At 43.4% G+C, this 27,852-nt stretch overlaps 1 protein-coding gene across 2 annotated transcripts; it reads right to left on the minus strand.

The window, feature by feature from the left end:
• Positions 1-418: 418 nt before the first annotated feature.
• On the minus strand, positions 419-27,751 carry LOC117452034 (chromogranin-A-like). Of its 2 annotated transcripts, XM_071204350.1 has the most exons (9): positions 27,507-27,587; positions 26,507-26,704; positions 25,048-25,329; positions 20,089-20,288; positions 4,948-5,293; positions 2,970-3,233; positions 2,604-2,836; positions 2,157-2,488; positions 419-2,042 (listed from the first exon to the last, which is right to left on the minus strand). In XM_071204350.1, exons 2-9 carry the CDS (start codon positions 26,520-26,522, stop codon positions 1,856-1,858), a joined length of 1,860 nt encoding a protein of 619 aa, XP_071060451.1. In that variant the 5' UTR covers positions 26,523-26,704; positions 27,507-27,587; the 3' UTR covers positions 419-1,855. The 2 variants fall into 2 exon arrangements, with proteins under 2 accessions (XP_071060451.1, XP_033946341.1); XM_034090450.2 differs by lacking the exon at positions 26,507-26,704 and having other exon boundaries at positions 27,507-27,751.
• Between the last annotated feature and the right edge of the window lie 101 nt (positions 27,752-27,852).

Genomic DNA, 27,852 nt, shown 5'->3' on the forward strand with positions numbered 1-27,852 from the left:
ACAAATTCCAAGTTTCCAAAATGTAAAGTCCCATATAGTACTTTAACATAGAAATTAAAAAATATCTTGTAAAGTAAGGATAAAGGACCAAAAAAAGAACAAAGTCTGAAAATATCAGTGACAATTTTTATTACATTATTTTATTTATTACAATCTCAAGCTTCTGTGTGATTATTTTTCAGATTTTTCCTGGAACTGTCTCAGATTATTTTTCTGGAACTGTCTCTGAATTTCTGGTTACTGGCTTTTGTTATTATTGTCGTCATGTGGCACTAAAGCTGAGAGATCGATGTCTTTGTTGATATTTACACTGTCGTCTAGGTTTAGATACTGGTTCACATTGTGCTGGGACTGCTGAGCTGGAAGAGGAGGCGGACGACCCTGGACTGGCTGCTGGGGTGTTAGCTGCCAAGGACCTCTGATTAGCTGCTGAGGAGGCTGAGAAGGAAGTTGGAAGAATGCAGCCTGGCGAGGAGAAGGAACGTAGCCCTGAGTAGAAGTGCTGGCTGGCTGTAGGGTATGGTACTGCTGCTGTTGCTGTTGTTCTAAGTTGTACTGCTGGTTCGTCTGCTCTACGTAGCCACACTCCTGGAATCTCCACACTGATATGCCGGAGGTGGGTTCCTAGGCCACTGGTTGGGACCTGGCTGGAAATCTGCTGACGGTGAGGAGGAAGCTCTGCTGGCGGAGTAGTAGGTACCGCTGGGGAGGGCACTCTCCTGTTGAAGTTGGCTGACTCTTGAGTAGGGATGGTTATCGTTAGGATTTTATTGATACCGATATTGCTTATCGATATCAGTATTTTTCGATACTCTTATCGATACTTTTCAATAATTTGGTGCTCAAAATTATAGACATGATCACAAGATGTGAAGATTAAACAACAGTCATTATATTGTAAGTTATTTGTATTTATTATTTAATATAACTTGTTCAATGTCATACCAAGCAGGTATGAGTGTTTGACAGTGTGTCTCTGGAAGGGGGGCGGAAATTAGGGGCAGTTCATAAATCCATGTAAACATGACCATTATTCAGTTAAAACGAGACGCTGCGTGCGCAACTCCTAAACGGGAAACTCCGATCGGCTAACCATTATAATACGTTTATTGCGTTTATTATTTAGAATTGTAATGATGGATTATCAGTAATCATTTTAAAGTTACACAGAGACATTGGATTAACCGTTGTTATGCCCATGAACACAACTTTTGATCAAAAAACAGCACAGGTAAGACATAATTATCATCATGGCTACGTAAAGTCAAGTTGAATTCTTGCTCTTTCCTGGCTGCTATTTCAGTGAGTTTTCGTACAGTCATGAGACTTATACCAATGGAATCTGTGGAATCTCAGCTTTCATGTGATATGTTGTTTGTGCAGATACAATGACGTAGAAAAGATTGCTTTTGCCAGTTATGTGCTAAAGTAGCCGTTAGCCAGTTTTGCTAAGTGTTGATTTAGACTCTTGGTGTTGGACTTCTGTTCCGTGTAGGTAAAATGGTTACTAACGTCTGTTAGCTGAGTTTCTTCCCGTTAAGTGCATCATTAATAGGTTGTTAAATGTTAAGAAGCCTTGAGACGCTGTTTCTAGCAAGATGTTGCGTCTGCCCCTATAGTCTGCCCCCGGAAGTCTCACAATAATAAGAGAGCTGTTAGGAGAGATGACGAGTGGCATTCACAGTGGCCAATCAGAGTGGTACTCAAACCGGATACGTCACACAGGATGAGGGTTCCCAACCAACCAGAATTGTTTAAACTAAGGAAGTAGCATAATTCATATACCGATAGCAGCACCGTTTTTCCAGCGGCTTAATGGTATACCAATACCGTCCAATCAGGTACCGGTACTGACTTAGTACCGTTTCTCGATTCCCATCCCTACTCTTGAGTAGGTGGCAGATGTGCAGACTGGGATCACAGCAACTGGCCTCTGCTGCTGCGGCTGCTGCGACTGGAATGCTGACGGGACATCTTCTAAGGGACTGATCTGGTCACCAGCCGCTTCCCGCATCCTGAACTGTCTGGACACCTTCCGGTAACTGGAAAGCCAAAGATAAACAGCATAGGATTAATACAAGCTCAAATGTAGCATGCAATAAAATGTGTGACATCAAATAAATGAATTTCAAATGTATGCAATTGTATATACTTACTGGTTAAGAACTGTGATGATCTCCTCATACGCAGGTTCCAGGCAGGCATCATGCAGACGATCCAGTTCGGTTTCCAGGTACTTGCAGAAAGGAGTGGTCCTGTTGACTTGCTGCTCTCGAGTGATGAACTGAACCAGCCTATCTTGGAGATCACGGGATGCTCCGGTAACTCTCATCTCCATGGTAGGAGACTCGGGTCGGTCTTCAGCCGCTGTTCCTGTCCTGGAAGGAGGTCTCGGTGTAGGGTAGCCAGTGTACTTCTTGGTGGGCTCCCTGGGTTCGTCACTCCCAGCCAGCTCACCCGTCTCAGCCAGGGCCAACTTGTCCTTAAACTGCAAAGACAAAAATTGAAAACAAACATAAGTACATTTGAAAGTTATATTTGGAAACAAAACATTTGGAAATTGAAAATGTTCAGTTTTAATTTAATTTCAATGATATACTCACACTAGCTGGTGTATCCTTCTTGTGACGTCTGATGTGTGGCTTCATGAACCCAAAGACCCGGCGGATGAACTTGTCACGGTCACTGTCATTCTCACTGGCAAGGATGGGGTCTTCCTCGTCACCACTCGACAGACTATAACCGAACCTCTTCTGTGATTTCTTCTTGGGTTGGCCCTCCCGCAGCTTTGAGAATCGAGTCCTCTGTGTGTGGTACCATTTCTGAATTGAATGATCTGCAATGACAGAAATCAAAACAAATAATTAGTACAATCATTGAAATGTTCATTGACAGCAATGTATGTCAAGTATCTGAAATAGATTTCAAATATTTCAAAGTAATTGACATGTAAAAATTGTTATACTTACAATCCACCCCGTTCTCCGCAGCCTTTCCCTCCCATAGTTGCCTCCTTAATGCCTTGTATTTGTACTGTTTGTCCTTCATGTCATACAGTAGCTTGTTACTCTGCACCCAGCGAGCGATTGCCTCCTCCTGCGCCTCTGTGAAGCTGTATGATGCACCAGGGGGTGGGTTCTCATTCTGGGCCTTGCCTTTCCCTTTGTCACCCTTGCCCACTTCAGGCTTGGACTTGGACTTGCCAGCAGGGAGGGCGGGGGAAGCTGACTCATCTGAAAAGATACCAAATGAAAAAAAAATCAAGTACACTGAACAAAAATATAAATGCAACACTTTTGTTTTTGCTCCCATTTTTCATGAGATGAACTCAAAGATCTAAAAATGTTTCTATATACACAAAATAACCATTTCACTCAAATATTGTTCACAAATCTGAAAAGAATCTGTGATAGTGAGCACTTCTCTTTTGCCGAGATAATCCATCCCACCTCACAGGTGTGGCATATCAAGATGCTGATTAGACAGCATGATTATTGCACAGGTGTGCCTTAGGCTGGCCACAATAAAAGGCCACTCTAAAATGTTCAGTTTTATCACACAGCACAATGCCACAGATGTCGCAAGTTTTGAGGGAGCATGCAATTGGCATGCTAACAGCAGGAATGTCCACCAGAGCTGTTGCCCGTGAATTGAATGTTCATGTCTCTACCATAAGCCGTCTCCAAAGGCGTTTCAGAGAATTTGGCAGTACATCCAACCGGCCTCACAACCACAGACCACGTGTAACCACACCAGCCCAGGACCTCCACATCCAGCATGTTCACCTCCAAGATCGTCTGAGACCAGCCACTCGCACAGCTGCTGCAACAATCGGTTTCCATAACCAAAGAATTTCTGCACAAACTGTCAGAAACCGTCTCAGGGAAGCTCATCTGCATGCTCGTCGTCCTCATCGGGGTCTCGACCTGACTCCGGTTCGTCGTCGTAACCGACTTGAGTGGGCAAATGCTCACATTCGATGGCGTCTGGCACGTTGGAGAGGTGTTCTCTTCACGGATGAATCCCGGTATTCACTGTTCAGGGCAGATGGCAGACAGCGTGTGTGGCGTTGTGTGGGTGAGCGGTTTTCTGATGTCAATGTTGTGAATCGAGTGGCCCATGGTGGTGGTGGGGTTATGGTATGGGCAGGCGTATGTTATGGACGACGAACACAGGTGCATTTTATTGATGGCATTGTGAATGCACAGAGATACCGTGACGAGATCCTGAGGCCCATTATTGTGCCATTCATCCACGACCATCACCTCATGTTGCAGCATGAGAATGCACGGCCCCATGTTGCAAGGATCTGTACACAATTCCTGGAGGCTGAAAACATCCCAGTTCTTGCATGGCCAGCATACTCACCGGACATGTCACCCATTGAGCATGTTTGGGATGCTCTGGATCGGCGTATACGACAGCGTGTTCCAGTTCCAGTGGACCAACATTCCACAGGCCACAATCAACAACCTGATCAACTCTATGCGAAGGAGATGTGTTGCACTGCGTGAGGCAAATGGTGGTCACACCAGATACTGACTGGTTTTCGGACCCCCCCAATAAAGCAAAACTGCACCTTTCAGAGTGGCCTTTTATTGTGGCCAGTCTAAGGCACAACTGTGCAATAATCATGCCGTCTAATCAGCATCTTGATATGCCACACCTGTGAGGTGGGATGGATTATCTCGGCAAAGGAGAAGTGCTCACTATCACAGATTTTTTCAGATTTGTGAACAATATTTGAGAGAAATGGTTATTTTGTGTATATAGAAAATGTTTTAGATCTTTGAGTTCATCTCATGAAAAATGGGAGCAAAAACAAAAGTGTTGCATTTATATTTTTGTTCAGTGTACATGCAGGACAACAATGTATGGGAATATATAACAACATCAATAACCCCTCTTGCCCCCCATCCATACCAAAAATAAGTTATAAACATTTACCTTCATCATCCGAGGATTCGGGCTGTCTGTTAAGAGGAGGAGGGGGAGAAGGTGAATGCTGCAGAGACTCTTGGGACTGCTGAGGAGACCATCTAGACTGCTGATGAGACCTTTCAGACTGCTGTGGAGACCTTTCAGACCGCTGAGGAGACCTGGAACCCTCTGGGGACCACTCTGGAGTTTTACTTGGACAAGGACTGACATCTTTCTTGCATTTCCTCCCCTTTCTCTCTCTGGTTGGAGACTCAGTGCTGTCTTCTTGGACCTCTAAATCCTCAGTTTCCTCTGCTTTCCTCTTCTGAGTTCTGTATTTACCAGCCAGCTTCTTCCGTCTGCCTCTCCCTACCTTGGGTGGCATGTTAAAGTTGAATTTACTGTGTGTTCTGCTCCCAATAATCTCCGATCAGCAATTTAATTTACCACGTGCGGCCGAAGGTTTTATACCATCGGGAGGTCACGTGACGCCTTCGTGACCTAGTTCGAACGTATCGTACTCTCAATACGCTATCAAGTCATATTACAGGATAAAGGAAGTAGAGAAAAACTGCCGTTGCCGGTGTTGTGCCGAATTATGCACCCCCCGCCGTGAAATGCACCCCTTGTCACGGGAACGTGTATTTGAAAATGAAACGTTTACACCTTAAAACGATGCTTAAAACAAAAAGTAAATGTCCAGAGTTTTTTTTAATGGTAATTTTCGGACTGTGAGTCGTTTACTGGTAGCTCATATAGTCTTGATTCTTGTGGTTAAACTTTTCACTCCATATTTTGATGGTTGGGGTGTTGCAATATACGTTGGCCAGGGGGACATTATTTGTTGACGCACAGGTGGACCGAGGGGACGACATGAGCCGAGGGACCAGGCATGAGCGTCAGTTCTTAAGTTAGCACGGCTAGGATTTTGAATTGTATCTTGTGGAACATTACAAGTAAAGTACGTGAGAGTAAGATAGAGTGTGTCCGTGTCGTTATTATCAGTATAGCACACAATACATATTGAAACATGGGGTGTCAAATCCTGCATTTTGCATTCATTCGTCACTTCTTTTTCAGTTATTTGTTTTATTTAATATATGTTTTTATTTAATTCTGACGTCCTGTCTGTATACTTGTGCTTTAAAATGTATTCATTTTAAATATATGTCAACATATATGTTTACAAATGTGACAGTCTTTGTCAGCATATTTTTGCATTTTAAAGATTACTCTTTTACCTTGTTGTGTTAATTATTCGGGTCTAAATGAGCTAATGGATTTTTACTAGGGCTGTCAAGTTAACGCGTTAATGCAAAAGAAAATTAACGCCACTAATTATTTTAACGCGATTAACGCATGTGCATTTTTTGTCCTCGTCCACTCCGTAGTTTCAGAGCGCATCGAGTTTAAAATACCATCTACAAGCTGATGCTGACAGCCCCACTCCTGCCGCCCGCTTGCTGCAGACCACACTTCCACGCTCACCGGCAGGCCCTGACTGGCCAATCGGGAGGGCCGGGAGAGACCTTACGTGTATTGTTGTTGTTAGCATCTGGTGCTAGTTAGCTGCGCTAACGGATATAAGGAGCTGTTTAAATGAAAACAGAGGAGCGACATTTCGCCGACAACTGCGCCGAGCACTTGACTTTATGCAGGAAGCCGGACAGTGGGACATTGTACGAAAAGTCAGCACACTCAGGTCGGATAGTGCACGCAACATGATCGCAGCATCCAGGCAGCTCCCGTTCGAGCATAGCCTTGAGTTGCACATAGCTCCAACGATCACGATCACACACACACACACACACACACACACACACACACACACACACACACACACACACACACACACACACACACACACACACACACACACACACACACACACACACACACACACACACACACACACACACACACACACACACACACACACACACACACACACACACACACACACACACACACACACACACACACACTTTATTGTATTATTGAATGAGATAGGTTCCAGGTTGAATTGAGGCGAATATTTGTAATGTTCAGAGGTTGTTGTGTTTAATATTCATGAGAATATTTGTCATTGTTCAAATGATAATAAACATTTGCATAAAGCATATTTGTCCACTCATATGTTGATAAGAGTATTAAAAACTTGAAAAATATTCCTCTAAGGTACATTTAGAACAGATACAAAATGTGCGATTAATCGCGATTAACTATGGACAATCATGCGATTAATCGCGATTAAATATTTTAATCGACTGACAGCCCTAATTTTTACATCAAGTGCTTGAGGGTGGGATTAATAGAAACATCTTTTTTGGGGGGGTTGCGTTTTACAGCAGGCCTGGTTAACACGATATGCACCCCCTTGCTATCTATGACAATAAATGTGTCGCATGAAACTTTCTCCATTTATTGGTACTAGTCCTACAACTATACCCTCAAAAGTGCTTGAGGGTGGGATTAATAGAAGCATCTTTGGGGGGGGGGGGGTGCATTTCATGGCGGGGGTGCATAATTCAGCACAAGTATGCACCCCTGCCATGAAATGCACCCCCCCACCAAAAAATATTCATGAAACTTGCTCCATTTATTGGTGCTAATCCTACAACTACAACTAAACTCTCAAAAGTGCTTGAGGGTGGGATTAATAGAAGCATCTTTTTTTGGGGGGGGGGTGCATTTTACAGCAGGCCTGGTTGCTACGATTTGCTATCTCTGACAATAAACATGTCACATACATGAAACTTGCTCCATTTATTGGTACTAGTCCTACAACTATACCCTCAAAAGTGCTTGAGGGTGGGATTAATAGAAGCATATTTTTTGGTGGGGTGCATAATTCAACACAATTATGCACACCCGCCGTGAAATGCACCCCCCCTCCCACCAAAAAAGATGCTAAAAGGGTCACATTCATGAAACTTGCTCCATTTATTGGTGCTACTCCTACAACTACAACTAAACTCTCAAAAGTGCTTGAGGGTGGGATTAATAGAAGCATCTTTTTGGGGGCGGGTACATTTTACAGCAGGCCTGGTTGCTACGATATGCACCCCCTTGCTATCTCTGACAATAAACGTGTCACATACATGAAACTTGCTCCATTTATTGGTATAGTCCTACAACTATACCCTCAAAAGTGCTTGAAGGTGGGATTAATAGAAGCATCTTTTTTGGGGCTACAAATAAATGGAGCAAGTTTCATGTATGTGGAGCCAAAAATACCAGCAACAGTGTGTGAAAACAGTGTGTGAAAACCTTGTGAAGATTTACAGAACACGCTTGACCTCTGTCATTGCCAACAAAGGGTATATAACAAAGTATTGAGATGAACTTTTCTTATTGACCAAATACTTATTTTCCACCATAATTTGCAAATAAATTCTTTAAAAATCAGACAATGTGATTTTCTGGATTTTTTTTTCTCATTGTGTCTCTCATAGTTGAGGTATACCTAGGATGAAAATTACAGGCCTCTCTCATCTTTTAAAGTGGGAGAACTTGCACAATTGGTGGCTGACTAAATACTTTTTTGCCCCACTGTATCTCACCAAAGTGGCCTAATAAAAAAAAATGGAAATATGTCTCGTCACCTATTTTCTGTCTAATACTAAAAGGTGGTGTTTTGTATCATTTATAATGTTTTGAATTTGCTATAAAGGTCAATAATAGATGGTGTTTTTGTGTTCAATCACAGTATTTATTTACCATTTTATACCCCTTGTGTTTTTGGGTCCTGTTGAAATAAAATATTCATGTTTTAAAACTTGATTTAATAAAGTCATGTCAATCATCTTTGATCCCAGTGTGACACAAACAGCTTTGTTCAGTCTAAAACAATTTATAACCTAGAGACATAATATAACTGAAGAACATGTTGTGTTGCTGTTGTGTATTGTATGTGTTGAGAATGCTGAACATTTTGTGCCTTACAATAAAGGAACTTATTTAAATTAAGCTGTATTTGTCTTTTTAAAAGGAAAGAACAACTAGCATATATAAAGAACAATGTATACATAACACATAACAAGGTTCTTTTAAATGTTGTTTGAAGTAAAATGTTAACTATCCGTATTATATTCACTTCAGATGAATAGTATCAGAAAATGTAAAATAAGAAACCAAAGTATATCAGTAGGTGATTCTCTTTGCCATTGTTTTCATCTAGTCTATACTTTTACGACAATTAAATGCTTGGTTTTGGTGGGCCACCCCAAGATTTTCAGTGGCCCCATTTGGCCACCCATATGAAAAATTTCTGGAGGCGCCACTGGTGTTGCTGCTAGCATTCATAATACCTGACGTGGAAAAGTTACTCGTGGACGGGGCTACAGAGCTACTAGAAAGACAGTGGAACCCGGTGCATTCCTCCGTCTGAATGTGATGCACTTTTTCTAAATGTTTAGACAAATTGCTCGTGTTACCGCCCTTACATGCTAAACTCTTATTGCACTATTGGCATGGAGCATTGTCCACCTCAAGACGGGTAACATTTAACCACACCTTGGAGCGCTTCTCTCCGCCATGTGTTGCTGCATGAAGCAGCTGCGTGTGTGTGTAAACTGCCCTGCCCCCCTCGCACACAGACGGGGGAAAGAGATCTCGTCTGGATTGAAAAGATCAAGTAAACTCCTGAATTAAGTGGCAGGGAGGCCAAGGCAGAAGGGATCAAAACCTGTTTTGTCTATTTTAACAGAGCTGGATTTTTTTTATTTGTATGAATGACTCGCGATCTACCAGCATTGCCCTGCGGTCGACGTACTGGGCACCATACTTTTCAACCCTCCCGATTTTCGCGGGAGACTCCCGATTTCATAGCCCTCTCCCGGTTTCCTCCCGGGGTCATATTTCTCCCGATTTCTGACAAAATCAGATTTACTCAGGACTGTTTCCACTCTGACTTTAATACAGCTACACCATTGTTTGGTTTCCATGGTAGCGCGTCTCTTTAGTAGCGCGCAACTGAACGTCTGAGAGGGTGAGGAAGATAGTCACAGAAAATAGAACAAGAATCGACAACTCTACCATCAGCTCACTCCTTTCCATATGCTCCATCAAGGATGGTGCTACAGGCCGTAAGGCAGTGCACTTACAACTACAATAAGCATGTTAAAGGTCCCATGTCATGGCCATTTCCACTGATCATAATTCCATTGTTGAGGTCTACTAGAATAGATTTATACTGTGACATTTTCCAAACTCACATTGGTTTGGCATACAGCATCTCTGTAAAGTATGTGTATTCAGCAGTATTCACTCTCTCCACTAAACGGCTCGTTGCAGCTCTTGCCCCCCCCTCCCTGTGAGCCCAGTGTGCTCCGATTGGTCGGGACCAGTCGGGACGTTGTGAATCGCGCTGAACTCCGTGGAGGTGTGATTTCCTTGTTTAGCGATACACAGCGAAACACAGCCAAACTCACCCTGAGCACACACAAAGTCACAGCCGAAGTAAAAACAATAAGTGTGGCTTGATATTGAGTGAGTTAAAAAGGTTAATAAACACTGTGAGAATGGGTCTGCAGAGAGAATTTCGCCACGATCCCAACTGTCTGTTATCAGCCTGCAGCCAGGGAGGAGAAATCAGATGAGCTGCCTGCACTGAGTGTGTGAGGAAGTCCATGGATTGGTCAATTTGGACCAATCAGCGGGGGCTTAACGTAACGCCTCTGCGGACGTAACGTAACGGCTCCACGGATTGGTCCATTTCGTTCCGGGGACGACATGACATGATGTACCCGGAAGAATCAAATGGACAGTGACGTATCTCCAACGAGGCGTTTTGGGGAGATACTTCTGTGTTAGAGTTTTACTCCCTACATGGTGGACTTTGAGGGTTTTGACTCTGCACACCATTTACATGCATAAAAACCTTTATAACACACAAGGGGACGGGTAATAACCGGAAAAGCATGACATGTCACCTTTAATGTTAATCTAACAGCTCTGGCCTAATTTATAAAGTAAACCTTAGCATCTCACTAGCAGTGGCAACTGCTAGTGAGATGCTAAGGTTTACTTTATAAATTAGGCAAAGGACTTATATTTGCCCCATGCCTTCAGCAGCAGCAGGCCATTCACTTTGATTTTATCCCGTTATGAAATGTCATCATTTCGACAATAAAGAAATGCTACATAAACGTTATCTTGCACGTTTTATCGAACCATCTCCGTTTCTAACTTTCAATATATTTAAAAAGAGATCTCTCTCTCATCTGCGTGCGGGGGCGGGGCCTCACAGAGATGCTGCTGCGCTGTGCACACAGTTCTGCCGGTAATGAATATTAGGATACATTTTGTGGGGAAACTTTTCCACCAATAATTCCAATAAGTATTCCAAAATGTATTCACTTCAGGTTTACGAAAGTAACTGTAATCAGATTAGTTGTTTTTCAAATGTAACACGAGCTGAATACAGTTAGGCTACTTGATTTTTGTATTCTGATTACGTAACGCCGTTACATGTATTCCGTTACAACCCAACCCTGTGTACAGATCATCAGTCCTGTGTACAGATCAGTTCGATAAAGTCATGCCTAAACAGCGACATTTTACATGATAAATACGGGTTTAAATAGCAGCATTTGCAACGGAAGGCGAGTGGCAGCTACAGTAAACCTTCTCTTACTCTGGCATCTTGTGGCAACTCCCGTTGAGCAGCGGCAGATGCCTCGGAAAGTTGTGGCATCTGTGGCATATGCCGGAAGTACTTGCCACTGCCTGCAGATGCCACGAAATGCGCTTGCTGTCTTTCCCTTCTAGAGTACCCTGGAACCGAGGGAAACTCTGAAAGTATACGCCCATTGGCTACAAATCAATATATGATTGGTTGATCAAACTGTCAGTCCAAATGTACGCTCTCATTCAGTGCAACGGCCAGGGCATTCGATCAAGGATGTAGAATTGAAGGATATTCTACCCAGAGACCCAGAACAAGATACAGTGTTTCCCCTATATACAAATAGTGGCGGCGCAGCGCCGCTGCTGAAATATGCGCACCGCTGCTAGGGGGCGCCAGCTAGGTACCCACATTTTTTTAAATTAAAATAAAAAAAATTAAAATTATTAAAATAATAATAAGTGGCGACCCTTTTTCATTTGTGATTGTTTTTTATGTGGATTTGTAGTATTTGTGTTACTGTATGTTCAATAAAGGTGTATTTTTGCTAAATGTTGAGACATTGCCACTGTATGTACTAGGCAGGGCCGATTTTTGGTATAGGGCACCAGATCTGGGGGGCGCTGCGCTGGTAGCTCTGGGAGGGAAAAAACATTTTTGCATGTATGATTTGAATGCATATGTAAATGTGTGTGTTATGGCATGTATGGCCAATATTGGTCTTTCATTACCATTATTACCTGTTTCAAAATCCATTGCATCCTATTTCATTGATGCTTGTCTGTAAGGGAGGAAGGGAGGGAGGGGGGTGGGGGTGGGAGTTGGAGGTAAACTGTCTCTTTGTTGATACCTTGTTCCACAGTATTCAACTGTGTATCAATCTCACTCCATGTAGGAGGTGTATTGTATGTCTGTTGTGCTCAAAATCTCATAAATAAATCATACAAAAAACAAACAAAAAATGGGACCTTTCAAAACAAACCACAAACAGTACCACACACACTCAGATGGCCATATCATATAATGGCTGAAACAAAAAGGTTCAATAAGCTGTAAAACTAAAAAGAATGTCTTGAAAATATTACAAAATAAATAATAAGATAGTGTTTCAATCACTTTCAATACAAGCCGGGGTCCTCTACTATTGCATAAGGGCGCAGCAAAACCGTTGAAAAAAATTGCCAAAAGCTTCCGTTATTTATTTTGGTCTCTCGGCTTTCATGTCTATTGGCTTCTTAAAAACAGCGGCTGTTGAACTGCTGTTATCTTTTGCCGGGTATTAAAATCGGAGATAATATGCGTCTGGAAAATGCGCAATATTTATTTTGTTCAACCCCCAACACCAAGTCCGACGATTTATTTCTCAGCCGCTCGTCTCCGCAAGATGGCGTCGCGTGACGTCAGAGTGGCCAAACATATTTCCACCTGGCTTATCGCTCACAGCTGCTTCCGCCGATAGTACAACTTAGTTTCGTTATCATGTCTGATTCTGAGTAGACTATAGACTAAAAGCTTTAGGAATCCAAACTATAACATATAATAAGTACCCTGTATCAAGATTGATGCAAAACAAGTTAAATTTGACCTTTTTAGAGATGTTTAGAAAAATAAAGTCCAGGCGACCTCTGGGTAATTTGGGAACCATCAGTTCCATTTGAACTTTTTCACTGTAAAAATCATTTTATTACTATAGGTATTCATTCCATCCAAATACAACTGTTGTGAAAAAAAAATAAAAAACATACTCTGTTATCCTCTTAGCCCCACGGACCCGAAATCGCGTCATTTGCAGGAAACGACGTCTAAGGAACCTTAATATTTAATAAACTATGAATATTTTATATCCATATAACGGGAAAAAACTCATTTAACTGATCTTTTTAATTTTAATTTTTTTTAAAAACACAATGCTAACAGTGAGCCTCTGAATTAGCCCCGAGCGAAAAATGCTAACCTATTACTGCACCGAAAATCACTCCTAGCTCCCTTATTACTTATCCTAGCTCCACATCCAACACATTGTTTATGATCGTAAAGACACAGAATCTAACGGTGCACACCTCAACACTGAAAGATACAAACTCGCGAGGTTATCAACAAAAACGTACATCAAAACATGTGGCGCTAGGTACTAACATGAGCTAGGCTTACCTTCCTCTTTGTCTGGTCTAAAATGGCATTAAAACGATAAAAACGATGATGTAGTTAATCCATAGGTTAATATCCAATGGGGCTGTGTCCCCTTTGAAATGTTCTGATAATCTATAAGCAATACAACTGCAATTCCGTTATCTGCTGTCCGCTCTGTGCTCCGTGCGCTTTGAAATCAAATCAAAATTTGTTTACCTCAATTCTTTGGCGTTTCTGCATTGCCCGGCTCTTTCGTTCTTTCGGTTGTTTTTTGTGCTCAAATATGGAGGGGACGGCTCCGGGTTTCAGCCTCCGATGTACTTTAAATGCTTATCCACCAACAGACTTGACGATGGCAGCATCAACATCGTATGCATCAGACGCGAAGTGGTCAGAGCACAACTTGCTCCATTTTGTCGGCTGCCAGCCAACACGATTCACTAAAATTTGGAATTTCGGCAGATGATTTTGTCTTGGGGAAATGAATGAAAAATTCTCCCAGATCCCGCACCGTTCGTACATCCGAAAGCACAACAATAACCCATGTTTTGCATGATTTCGCGGATATAATTCAGAGTTTTCTGCACCAGTCATGAGCGAAAAACACCGCTGACATGTGAACAGCGCACGAGACTGCCGAGTCGGGATATTTGGCCCAGTGTATTATCTCGATTTAAATTAAATAAAAAATACAGGCAGTCTTAAAAACAACATTTCTCTAAAAATGTAGCATATTTGGAAGCTTTGCATTTGACCTTTAAGGGCGGCTGGCAAACAGCTTTTAGGCGCCATACCACCCCCTGGATTATATATAGTGTAGTGGATAGTGCTGAATGACAGACTTTTTTCCCACTCGTAAAAAAAAGGCGTATTCGTCGTGTGACTGCAACCGTGACGTCCGAACCGTGACGAATACGGATATAGTTACACCCCTACTGGCTTGAGTTACCGAGTTGATAACCAGCATCGTAGGACCGCTTAGCGAGAGAGCGTTTGTTTTGGGTTAGGTAAGCCGGGTAAGACCAGGAGGCAGAGTCGCAGTCTTACACGCTTCTCTGCGCTCTCTCCTAGGCAGTCATCCATAGGAATCCCGAACCCAATAAAATACCCAATATTAGCGGTGTGTGTGTCTGCCCATGGACAATTTAAGGTAAAACCTAATAGAGGTGTCATACATAATAACCTAATAAAAGTAAATGTAACAACTACTACAGTGCAACAAAACAGGAAGATTAAATGTGGTCTCTTAAACATAAGATCTCTAGCATCTAAAGCAATATTGGTAAATGATTTAATATCAGATTATAATATTGATATATGCTGTCTCACTGAAACTTGGTTGAGACATGAAGAATATGTCAGCATAAATGAGGCCACTCCACCCAGCCATGTCAACACTCATATTGCTCGAGGCACGGGCCGAGGAGGTGGAGTTGCAGCAATCTTTGACTCAAGTTTACTTATCAATACTAAACCAAAATGTAATTATACCTCTTTTGAAAGCCTCGTTTTTAGTCTTACGCATCCGACCTGGAAAACTTTGCAGCCAATCTTATTTGTTACAGTGTATCGTGCACCAGGTCCTTATTCAGAATTCTTATCAGAATTCTCTGAGTTTTTATCAACTTTGGTTCTTAAAACAGACAAAGTAATTATCGTAGGTGACTTTAATATTCATGTTGACGATGATAAAAATAGCCTTACTGTTGCATTTAACTCTATATTAGATTCTGTTGGTTTCTGTCAGAGTGTAAATAAACCAACCCACTGTTATAATCACACTCTCGACCTTGTTCTGACTTATGGTATTGAAATTGAGCAACTATTAGTCGAACCGCATAATCCTGCTTTATCCGACCATTTCTTAGTAACTTTTGAAGTACTGTTACTAGACTACAAAGCATTAGTCAAAAGCTCTTGCAGCAGAAACCTATCTGTTAGTGCTATAGCCACATTTAAGGAAGAGATTCAACCAATACTTAACTCGATAGCATGTCTGCATGTAGGGGAGGAAACTTATACAAAATGTACACCACCCCAAATTGATCATGTTGTTGATAGTGCTATAGATGCGCTGCGAATAAAATTAGACTCTGTTGCTCCTTTGAAAAAGAAGAAAATAAAACAACATAGATTAGCTCCATGGCATAATGCCGAAACCCGCAAAATAAAGCAAAAGTCTAGACAACTTGAAAGGATATGGCGTTCCACTAAACTTGAAGAATCTCGTTTAATTTGGCATATTACTCTCAATGAATATAAGAAAGCACTGCGTAAAGCGAGAGCAGCCTACTACTCTTCATTAATAGATGAGAATAAGAATAATGCAAGATTTCTTTTCAGCACTGTAGCCAGGCTGACAGAGAGCCACAGCTCCATTGAGCCTTCTATTCCCATAACACTCAGTAGTAATGATTTTATGTGCTTTTTTAACGATAAAATTGTTACTCTTAGAAACAAAATTAATGACCTCTTGCCTTTGACCAGTATAGTGTTATCAACAGCTCCCGGAATCGTAAGTTCTAATATTACACTAGATAGTAAACTAGAATGCTTTTCAGCCATTAACCTTGAACAATTACATTCAATGATTCTCTCTTCTAAACCATCCACGTGCATGTTAGACCCAATTCCAACTAAGCTGTTGAAGGAAGTTTTTCCATTAATTAGCACTTCTTTATTAAATATTATGAATATGTCTTTATTATCAGGCTATGTTCCACAATCATTCAAAGTAGCAGTGATACAACCGCTTCTTAAAAAGCACAACCTCGATCCAGAGGTTTTAGCCAACTATAGACCTATTTCTAATCTTCCGTTCCTCTCAAAAATTCTTGAGAAAGCGGTCGCAAAACAGTTGTGTGATTACTTAAAAAACAATGATTTATTTGAAGATTTTCAGTCTGGCTTTAGAACACATCATAGCACAGAGACAGCTCTGGTTAAAGTCACAAATGATATTCTAATAGCCTCAGACAAGGGACTTGTCTCTATTCTTGTTTTGCTCGATCTTAGTGCTGCATTTGATACTATCGACCATGATATCCTATTGCAAAGACTAGAGCACTTAGTTGGCATACAGGGAACTGCTTTAGGCTGGTTTAGGTCCTATCTATCTGAACGCTCTCAGTTTGTACGTGTTAACGATGAATCTTCCACGCAAACCAAAGTTAGCCATGGAGTGCCACAGGGCTCAGTGCTCGGACCTATTTTGTTCACATTATATATGCTTCCGTTAGGCAATATTATAAGGAATCATTCTGTAAACTTTCATTGTTATGCGGATGATACTCAACTATATTTATCAATCAAGCCTGATGAAATTAATCATCTAAATAAAATTCAAGACTGCCTTAAGGACTTAAAAACGTGGATGACCTTAAACTTTTTGATGTTAAACACGACCAAAACTGAAGTTATTGTACTTGGCCCGAAGAATCTACGAAACAAATTATCTAAAGACATACTAACTATGGATGGCATTAATTTGGCCTCCAGTGAGACTGTAAGGAATCTTGGTGTTATATTTGATCAGGATTTATCCTTTAACGCCCACATAAAATCAATTTCAAGGACCGCCTACTTCCATCTACGTAACATTGCAAAAATCAGGCATATCTTGCCTCAAAACGATGCAGAGAAACTAGTCCATGCATTTGTTACTTCTAGGCTGGATTATTGTAACTCTCTATTATCAGGGAGTACTAAGAAGTCAATCAAGTCGCTTCAGCTGATTCAAAATGCTGCGGCTCGTGTACTAACCAGAGTTAGGAAAAGGGACCACATTACTCCTATTCTGGCTGCCTTACACTGGCTCCCTATAGAACACAGGATAGAATTTAAAATTCTTCTTCTCGCCTACAAAGCCCTTAATGGGCAGGCGCCATCTTACCTTAAAGAACTCATTATACCCTACTGTCCTACTAGGGCATTGCGTTCCAAGAATGCAGGGTTGTTGGTTGTTCCTAGAATCTTTAAAAGTACAATGGGAGCCAGAGCCTTTTCTTATCAAGCTCCACATTTGTGGAATCAGCTTCCAGTTTGTGTTCGGGCGGCAGACACCCTATCCGTTTTTAAGAGTGCGCTTAAGACCTTCCTTTTTGATAAAGCTTATAGTTAGGGCTGATTAGATTCAGCCCCTAGTTTTGCTGATATAGGCTTAGTTTGTCGGGGGACATCTTACTTCTTCCTTCTCTCTGTCTATACCCGTGTACACTCATGTTCCGATTAACCCAGCTTCCCCAAATGTCTTTCTTTTTGGTGTCTATATACGCTGGGATCCGGAGTCATGGATGATCCTGCGGTCCTGTGTCCTGGATCGCGAGCGCTGGATCTTGAGTCGTGGCTGTGGTCCTGGATCATAGGTCCTGGATGGATATCCTCGTGGATTCATCTTCCTATTATACACACATGCATTTCCAAACATTTGGACTACCTATGTTGCAAATGTATTATCTTTTCAATTTACACACGGCATCTATTGCACGTCTGTCCGTCCTGGGAGAGGGATCCCTCCTCTGTTGCTCTCCCTGAGGTTTCTCCCATTTTTCCCTTTAAACTGGGTTTTCTTTGGAAGTTTTTCCTTGTGCGATGTGAGGGTCTAAGGACAGAGGGTGTCGTATTGTCATACTGATATTCTGTACACACTGTGAAGACCACTGAGACAAATGTAACATTTGTGATATTGGGCTATATAAATAAACATTGATTGATTGATTGATTGATAACTCAAACATGCCCAGGGTATGTTGAACTGGATTCGTAGTACAGGCCTCTGGCGACCGGACATCTTCTTCATAAAACTAATAATATGGCGTAATAATCGGGCAGTTTGATGTGTCTAACCATAAGAAAGTATCTCGTGCAAATGAGAAAGTATATTGTGCGCACGAGAAATACAAATAGGTTGATTTGCTCAGTCCCAGAGGTAGCTGCCTGGTGAACATTCATCCAGATGAAAAAAGTGCTGCAAATAATGGCCTTGTCACTTGTGTAATATGGAGATCTACTTGTTGGTGTGAACCATGTAAAACCTTTTCAATTCAAAGTTATGCCTTCTCGGCAGCGTGAACCCTTCTCGTGTGGTTCAACAATTCACCACTACATCTGAAATTGTTCCCACATGCTTTACAAGTATACGGTTCCTCACCTGTGTGGACTTTCATATTCCTTTTTAATGTTGACATGTCAATTAAGCTTTTATCACAGGTCATGCAAACATACGGTTTCTCTCCTGTGTGGATTCTCATGTGTCTCTTAAAATCATGGTTAAATCAGACTTTTTAACAAATGTTTTACAAGTAAACGGTTTCTCATTTGTGTGGACTTTCATATGCCTTTTTTATTTTGACATCTCATTGAAGCTTTTCTCGCAGGTCATGCAAAAATAGGGCATCTCTCCTGTATGGATTCTCATGTGACTGTTAAAGTCAATGTTAAATCTGAATTTATTTTCACATGTTTTGCAAGTATATTTATCGCATGTAGTACATCAAGATTCTACTTTCTATGAAATCTCTTCCACATGTTTGGCAAGAATATGTGTCTTCGCAATAATGACATGTACCGTACTTTTCGGACTATAAAGCACACCTGCATATAAGCCGCAGCAGCTAAATTGTCCGTCTGTCTTGCTCTCGTTCTGTCTCTCGGTTCCACTTTTACTTTGGCGCGCTACCTGTCTCACTCTTTTCCGGCCTCCAGCTTTTCCTGCTGGAGCCCGCCGCTTAAAGGTGGCCGGCGCGGACCGGTCATAGAGCCCATAGTGTTAAAGGTGGTTAATTTTACCTGTAAAATCCATAGATTTAGGAGGTTCCCTAGTGGCGGTTAGCTGTACAAAAAAAATGGGGGAAAGAGTCGCGGCTTATAGTCCGAAAAGTATGGTACTTAAAATCTTTTCCACAAGTTTCACATTTTAAATGATTTTTCACTGTGCAAGTATTATGTTATCCCGCAGGTCACGCAAACATAGGGCTTCTCTCCTGTGTGGACTCTCCTGATGTGAATCTTAACATTACAGTTCAATTTGAATTTTTTTTCACATGTTTTGCAATTATATTTCTTCTCAGCTGTGTGGAATTTCATATGCCTATTTAATTTTTACATTTCATTGAAGCTTTTCTCGCAGGTCACGCAAACATATGGCTTCTCATCCGTGTGGGTGGTCATGTGTCTTCGTAATACTGACATGTACGTTGCATGTCTGACAAGTTAGCGTTGTTTACATTGTTCCTTTTGGTTTTGTGATGTCTTTTGTTTATTTCTGGATCCGCAGTTCTTGTTAACCCTGCGTCATTAGAATTGTGAGAGATGAGCTGCAGATTACTTTGTACTTCTGATACCACAACGCTTATAACTGGCATGTTGCCGACAGACTCTTTTGCACAAGTCTGCCCGCTGTGCACACTCACCTCATCAGTAAGAGTCACCATGAAGATATCTGTCTCCTGCTTTAGTTTAAGCTGCTCTTCCTCCTGACTGGTGCAAAGTTCCTCTTTAATCTGTGGAGGCTCTGGGTCCTCTTGGTCCAGACTGGAGTTCCTTTCCTGACTACAGAGCTGCTGGTCAGTGAGAACCTCATCCTCATTACAGACATGTTGCTGAGGGAGCTCTGGTGGGACAGAAAATAAACAAAGTACTGTTAGTGTGGTGTTAGGGAAGCAAATTGCATTCAATGCTGGGCAATGGTGTTAAGATCAATATCACAATATCAAGACAACAAACAAGACTATAGAAATGCATTATGCATAACATTTATAAATAGATTTTATAAAATTTAAATAAAAACATTAGGCCACCAACTTTTTTAAACTATAACATATTCTAACAATGTGTATTTTAACTGCTGTGCTTTGTGTATTTGTGATCGGGCATTTATTACATCATAAACATATGACACAGCCTCAATCTGCTGCCCACGTGAACACAGTCACCAGCCACCACAAGGATCTGAGGTTACCTAACTGTAACCCAGCTTCTATGAGTATTGAAGCAGCCCTCTAAGGCTATCGCTATTGGGTTTACCCTTCTGCGCCCCCGCGCAGTACTGAAAACACTTGTAGTCCACGCCCACCCGCTAGGTGGGCCCCACCCTCGGGCCACCTTCCGGTATAAATAGGGAGGTTGCCCGGTGATCTGCTCCCATACAATATAACTTCTCTTCAGCTATTCGTAGAGCCAGTGGGGCCCGGCGCTTAGAGGGCTGCGCCAATACTCATAGAAGCTGGGTTACAGTAGGTAACCTCAGTTCTATTTCGTATATGGCTTCGCCCTCTAAGGCTATCGCTATTGGGTTAAGGGCGAAGCATGATGTAATCTGCGCCCCACTGGGTCCGTCCAGCACTAGAAGCACAGACACATCTGCTCAATAACACATCCCTGCCTGTTGTGCCATGCGTAATGGCACCTCCCCGTCCCTGGAACATAGCAAACATACCTGTTTTCCTGACGGGGTGAAGGCTGGGAACAATACATACCGACCGCTGTGAGAAGTAGAGATGAAGGTCCCACCTTATCCTGCGATCATAGAGGGGGAACAGCCGCTCTCTCCGCGCCAGCCAGGTAGGAGAGCGCTCAGCTGGATCCCTGACGTTACTCACTCTAATCAGACACTTCGTACGAAGTGTATTAGAGGAAGGGGAACATCCGTCTCCTACGAGGGGAAAAGGCCGCTCTCTGTGTGCCGAGAGGCAGGAGAGAGGCGCTCAGCTGGCTCCCTGACGTCACTCACTCTGACAGGACACCCAGTACAGGGTGCGTCATAGAGGAAAGGGAAACATCCCTCAAATAAAATTGAATAAATGAACAGGGGGAAGACCAAGATGCAGCCGTGCAAATATCTTCCACTGACATTCCTCCGCTCAATGCCGTGGAGGAGGAAATTCCTCTGGTGGAGTGTGCTTTGATATTCTCCGGGGGCTCCACCCCAGATGAGACATACGCCTGTGAGACCGCCTCACACAGCCAGTGTGACAGCCGTTGTGTAGACAGAGGTTGCCCGATAGAGCGCTCTCTGTAATGCACAAACAGGCGCTGAGAACGGCGCACTGCCGCTGTGCGCGCCACATAGCAGGCCAGCGCGCGCACCGGGCAGAGGAGATGAGATGTGGCTTCTTCCTCCGATTTATGAGGAGGCGGAAAAAACCCGTCCAAGGTGATCACTCTTGATCTAAAAGAGCTAGTGATGACCTTTGGCATAAAGGCTGGGTTAGGACGTAACACAGCCGAACTGCCATCCCCCTGAATCCGGAGGCATGACGGTGCCACAGAGAGAGCGGATAAATCACTCACCCTTTTCGCCGATGTTAGAGCTAAAAGCAGTACTACTTTGGCTGATAACATGTTGAGGGGAACCTCCTCTAAAGGTTCAAATGGGGCTTTGCATAGTGCTCGTAACACCAAAGCCAAATCCCACTGAGGCTCCAGTGCGCGTGACACCGGTCTGAGTCTTCGTACCCCTTGCAGAAACCGTTTCGTCAGGGGGTGACTGAACAACGTCCCTGTTCCGAAACCCACATGACAAGATGATATGGCAGCCGCATACACCTTGATTGTGCTGAACGCCAAATTCCTGTCCAACAACAGCTGGAGGAATGACAGCACGTGAGGCAGGGGGCACGTAATGGGGTCCAGGCTTCTCCCTACACACCAACGCTGGAACGCTGTCCACTTGGCTGTGTAGGACGCTCTGGTAGACGCGGCCCTGGCTCCCTGAATGGTGCGTACAACATCTTGAGAGAGACCCCAGCTCTCTAAGTGTTCCCGCTCAGGGGCCATGCCCATAAGGGCTGGCCTATCACTGGGTGACTGCAGATAGCTCCCTCCACCTGTGAGAGAGCGTCCCCCCGCCACGGAATCTCCCACGGCCTGCCTGACAGCGTACGCTGTAGGCATGGAAACCAGGAAGCTCCCGTGCGTTCCGGGGCTATCAGGATCACTGACAGCCGCTCTTCCTGCACTCGGTCCAGGAACCGAGGAATCAGCGGGACTGGTGGGAAGGCGTACAGCAGTCCCCTGGGCCATGGCCGATGTGTGAACGCGTCCACCCCCAGGGGTGGGTGGTCCCGTGCTGACAGGGAGAACCAGAGCTCGCATTGCGCGTTCCCGCGTGCGGCGAACAGATCCACCTCCGCTTTCCCGAACCGGCTCCAAACCTGGGCAATCAGTTCGGGATGGAGGCTCCAGTCCCCCTGGCGAGGACCTCCTCTGGACATGAGGTCTGCCCCTTTGTTCAGCTCTCCAGGCACATACAGTGCTCTGATGGAGAGCATGTGTGTGCGCGCCCAGATCAACAGCCGTCTGGCTGTGTTCAGGAGCTGCACTGAGCGTACACCCCCCTGGCGATTGATGTAGGCCGCCGCGGCTTTGTTGTCTGTGCGAATCAACACATGCTGATTTCGCAGCAACGGGGCAAAATGCTGAATTACTCTCCGTACGGAGATCAATTCCAGCACATTTATGTGGAAAGACATGTGAGCCGGCCACTGTCCTCCCACTGCCTGCGCCATGCACGTTCCTCCCCACCCTGAGAGAGATGCGTCTGTGAACACCGAGATGTGTGACGTAACTCTGCCCAGGGGAACCGCCTCTGACAGGACGTGTGGACAGAGGGATGACCACCATGCGCATCTTCTGTCGTATGGGGTCGATGCGGAGGCTGATGAACCACCTCTGCAGTCTCCTCATGTGTAGGAGACCCATGGGCATCACCACGTGATCTGCTGCCATCATGCCGAGCAGCCGCATCACGGATTATTTCCGGCAGCTCCAGCATGATGCCTCCCAATGCCGGTAGCGCCGTGGCCACGGAGAAGGGGACCACGTGCTCGACCGCCACCTCTGACTCTCGCTCCGACCCCGTCTCCCCCGTCCGGGGAAGAGGGGGAAGGGGAGAGCCGCATGGCGAGCCATGGAGGGAGGCGGGGAAGGAGTCGTCCGACTCCTGCCCCCCACTCGCCTCCATAAACAGGCTGTCCTGGATGGGCTCCTGCCCACCCCAGACGTCTTCCTCACCCGCAGCAGCTAGAGCGTCCGCCCTTCGCTTCCTGTCGGATGAAGGAAGACGCACACAATGAGGACATGCGACCTGCTGGCTGAGAGCCGCGTCCGCGTGCTCTGGCCCCAGACAGGCTGCGCATATCGGATGCAAATCATAGCTCATAATGTAGCCTGTATTGCACGAAGGGCACATACGGACACACTCTTTATTGCTCATGCTGTTGCTTTCTCGTGCTTCAGTAAACTGCTGGTTGCTGAAGAAAAGAGGGAGCAGATCACCGGGCAACCTCCCTATTTATACCGGAAGGTGGCCCGAGGGTGGGGCCCACCTAGCGGGTGGGCGTGGACTACAAGTGTTTTCAGTACTGCGCGGGGGCGCAGAAGGGTAAACCCAATAGCGATAGCCTTAGAGGGCGAAGCAATATACGAAATAGAACTCACACACACTACCAGACCCAAAACAGCCTAAATACACACACACACTAATCAGCAATTAGACACAGGTGGGGGGGAGGAGACAACACAGCACACCAGGTGCACACAATCAGCCGTAACAGACATGGGGGAAGGGGAACACTTTTCAGAATAAAACCAGCAAACAGAGACAGACAAACTAAAACACAGACAGATGCACCAACTACATACACTTCGCCACCAACAAAGCTACACAATCCGTAACGGAGGCCGAGATCTATGGCCCCAGAGATCACCTCCGTTACAGAGCATATCGGTGCGGCCGGAACAAATATCCCTATATTATGATCACCAGAGTATGAAAAGTGAAAATTGTGTCCAGCCGATCAACAGTTGGAAAGAAAACGTTCCAGCTCCTCTCCCCTCTAGCCGTGATGTCACCACTCTAAGTCTTAACGAGCTCTCCCATACACACCCATTATAAAATGTGAAACAGTGTGAAATGTCCACAAAACGTAAGCTGCGACTACATGAGAACCGTACTAGCTATCAAAAATATCCAAATAGTCTAATAAAGTCCATAGTCTCGAGAACCGTTTAAACTTGTAATTGTTGTCCTACGTTAAAGTGTGCGGAATCTGTATGGGGTTAAAGGGGTGTTTTTGATCTCTGTTCAAATTGATTTCCCATTCATTCCTATGGAGCAAATGATCTCAGTTTTCAGCAAATTTGCGTGAAAACGGCTAGGCGAATCTCTTATAAAAGACATAGCAACCCGATCACGACTATTCCGAAACGTTTTGATGTGTTTTTTGTGTGTTTAGTGTCAACGCTGCCGGACGAGTAGCATGACAACATTTGTGGCGGAAGAAGGAGAATAGGGTGAGATAAGTATGTTGAATACTATACTGTGTGTGGCTTTGCCAGAATAAGAAAGTATTTTATTGTTTGTTACACACCTGTTCTGTGCAGCTTTATCTGAGGCTTGCCAACAGACTCTTTTGCACAAGTCTGACTGCTGTGCACACTTTCCTCATCAGTAAGAGTCACCATGAAGACATCAGTCTCCTGTTTTAGTCCAAGCTGCTCTTCCTCCTGACTGGTGCAAAGTTCCTCCTGTTCCTCTTTAATCTGTGGAGGCTCTGGGTCCTCTTGGTCCAGACTGGAGTTCCTTTCCTGACTACAGAGCTGCTGGTCAGTGAGATCCTCATCCTCATTACAGACATGTTGCTGAGGGAGCTCTGGAGGGACAGCAAATAAACAAAGTGCTGTTAGTGTGGTGTTAGTGAAGCAAATTGCCTTCAATGCTGGGCAATGGTGTTAAGATCAATATCACAATATGTGATATTATGCATAACATTTAAAAATAGATTTTAGAAAATAAAATAAAAAACATTAGGCCACCAACTTTTTTAAATAAATAACATATTCTAACAATGTGTATTTTAACTGCTGTGCTTTATATATTTTAGTGGGAATGCTGACACAGCATTCTAATGGAGAAACTCTTCAGACTTCAACAATCTTCATGCAACTTCAACTGCTAACTGCTCCTTCATACTTTCACACAGAAACCTCATTCCAACGTTAAAATGTTACATATCTTTCTGACATTGTGTAACACAACTTTTAAATCTGATTCTTACTTTTAGTGATATTAAACATTGTTCAGACCTTGGTAAAGAGGCCTTCTTCAGATTTTAGAGTGTGTAATGTCACAGCTAGAGTGGACAGATTTAATTTTGACTTCATATTTTCTTTTAAACCTGCCATAATTCCCAAACCCTACATTCCTGAGATGTCATTTTTCATGAGAAACGTAGGAAAACATCTCGTAGCTTGAAATATTTTTTTAAACAAAATGCCTCATCTTTCCCCACCACAGCAGCCACACACCTTTAGTTAATCTGCCAAAAAGGCCACATTATTAACCCGAAAGTACACAAAAAGTACACTTCAGATGCTCAAGTTCCTTGACATGCTTCACGCTTTGAAATTTCATCGATATCTGTTACGGTTCTTCAACAAAACGTTTACATGTAAGAGGTTTATATCTCATTCAGAACAATGAAAATGCTCTCCTCTCACTGATTAAATCATCACCATGGTAACCTCTGATCTTTGGACACATCGTTAGCTCAAATATAAACACCTGTGTCATGGAACACGATGATGTCATAACTCCAACTGACATGCTCAGAGCAGCAGGCTTCAGATAATGGTTTAATGGACCTGCGCTCAACAGCTCTATGTCAATGATGGGGTGTCATCATATGCCGTTTCCATGGAAACGCATCCCTCGCCATAAAACACGATGTAGCTGTAACTCCAATGGACAAGGTCCGATCGTCCCTCAAACTTCGCTTGTTTATCACCGGTCCATGCCTCAACAGATTTACGCCAAATCTGAGATCTCACCATAGGCTGTTGCCATGGAAACGCATCCCTCGCCATAAAACACGATGTCGCTGTAGCTCCAATGGACACGGTCCGGTCGTCCCACAATCTTCACCTGTATATCCCCTCTCCAGGCCTCAACAGCTCTACGTCAAATCTGAAATCTCACCATATGCCGTTTCCATGGAAACGCCATAAAACACGATGTTGTCGTAACGCCTATGAAAAGGGTCAAAACAGCACCACACTTCAGATAATGGTTAACGGTCCAGCCCTCAACAGCTCTAAGTCAATTATAGGGTTTCATCATATGCTGTTTCCATGGAAACGCATCCCTCGCTATAAAAGACAATGTCGATATAACTCCTATGAAAATGTTCAAAAAGTGCTCAAACTTCACATGTGTGCTCACAGTCCAGCCGTGAAGACATCTACGGGACAGTTTTGAGATTTCTTCAAATACCGTTGTCATGGCAACGCAATGCTCGCCATGAAACACGGTTTTCTCATAAATTCAGTGAAAATGCTCCAAACGGCCCAAAACTTCACAGGTTTGGTAACGATGCAGCCATCAATGCATCTAAGCGTATTATGGGATGTCATCAAATGTCGTTGGCATGGCGACAGATCATTCGCCATCAAGTTAGTTCAAAAGTTTGCAGTTCAAATATTCTGCTGCTTTTCCAAGCCTTTTTTACTTTCTTTTCTTCTCTCATCACACATTCAAGCCCCCAGTGTTCATGTATAATTTCAATCTAAATTCTTCACTTTCTTCTTACACATACAATTTCAGGATAGTAGTTTAGCGTCAGTTTTTCAGCATAAAGCATTCCCACTAGCAATTTATTCAGGAATTGCATTCTCTAGTTGTGATCTGTTGTTGGGAGATCTGAATGTGAATTAATAAACAGAAAATAGCTAACAAGAGGCTTTAACCATAATGAATCCCATTCAGATTGTTTTATAATTTGTAAGAACTTGATAGGAAATAATAAAGTATTTTATCGTTTGTTACACACACCTGTTTTGTGCAGCTTTATCTGAGGCTTCAAGACGGTATCCAATAATCTGCACTGACGACAAATCTCATCCTCGTATGCTGATAAAGTTTGAGAAAAAACTCCAAATATTTCATCGGCAGCTGCAGCTAGTCGCTCGTTGATAACACTTCTCAGTTTCTCAACTGCAGCCATTTATACTGTGTGAAATATATGGATGTATGAAGAGACAAAATAAGCCAAACCAACTTTTATTTTTCTCGTTGGCATGAACTACACAACTTCCGGTGGAATGTTCTTCTTCGTTTGTTTCGTCTGGACTGATAAAGTTACATTACCGCCACCTACTGGATTGACATTAAAAAAGAC

The sequence above is a fragment of the Pseudochaenichthys georgianus genome, chromosome 9 (genome assembly GCF_902827115.2).
Source record: "Pseudochaenichthys georgianus chromosome 9, fPseGeo1.2, whole genome shotgun sequence".
NCBI lineage: Eukaryota > Metazoa > Chordata > Actinopteri > Perciformes > Channichthyidae > Pseudochaenichthys > Pseudochaenichthys georgianus.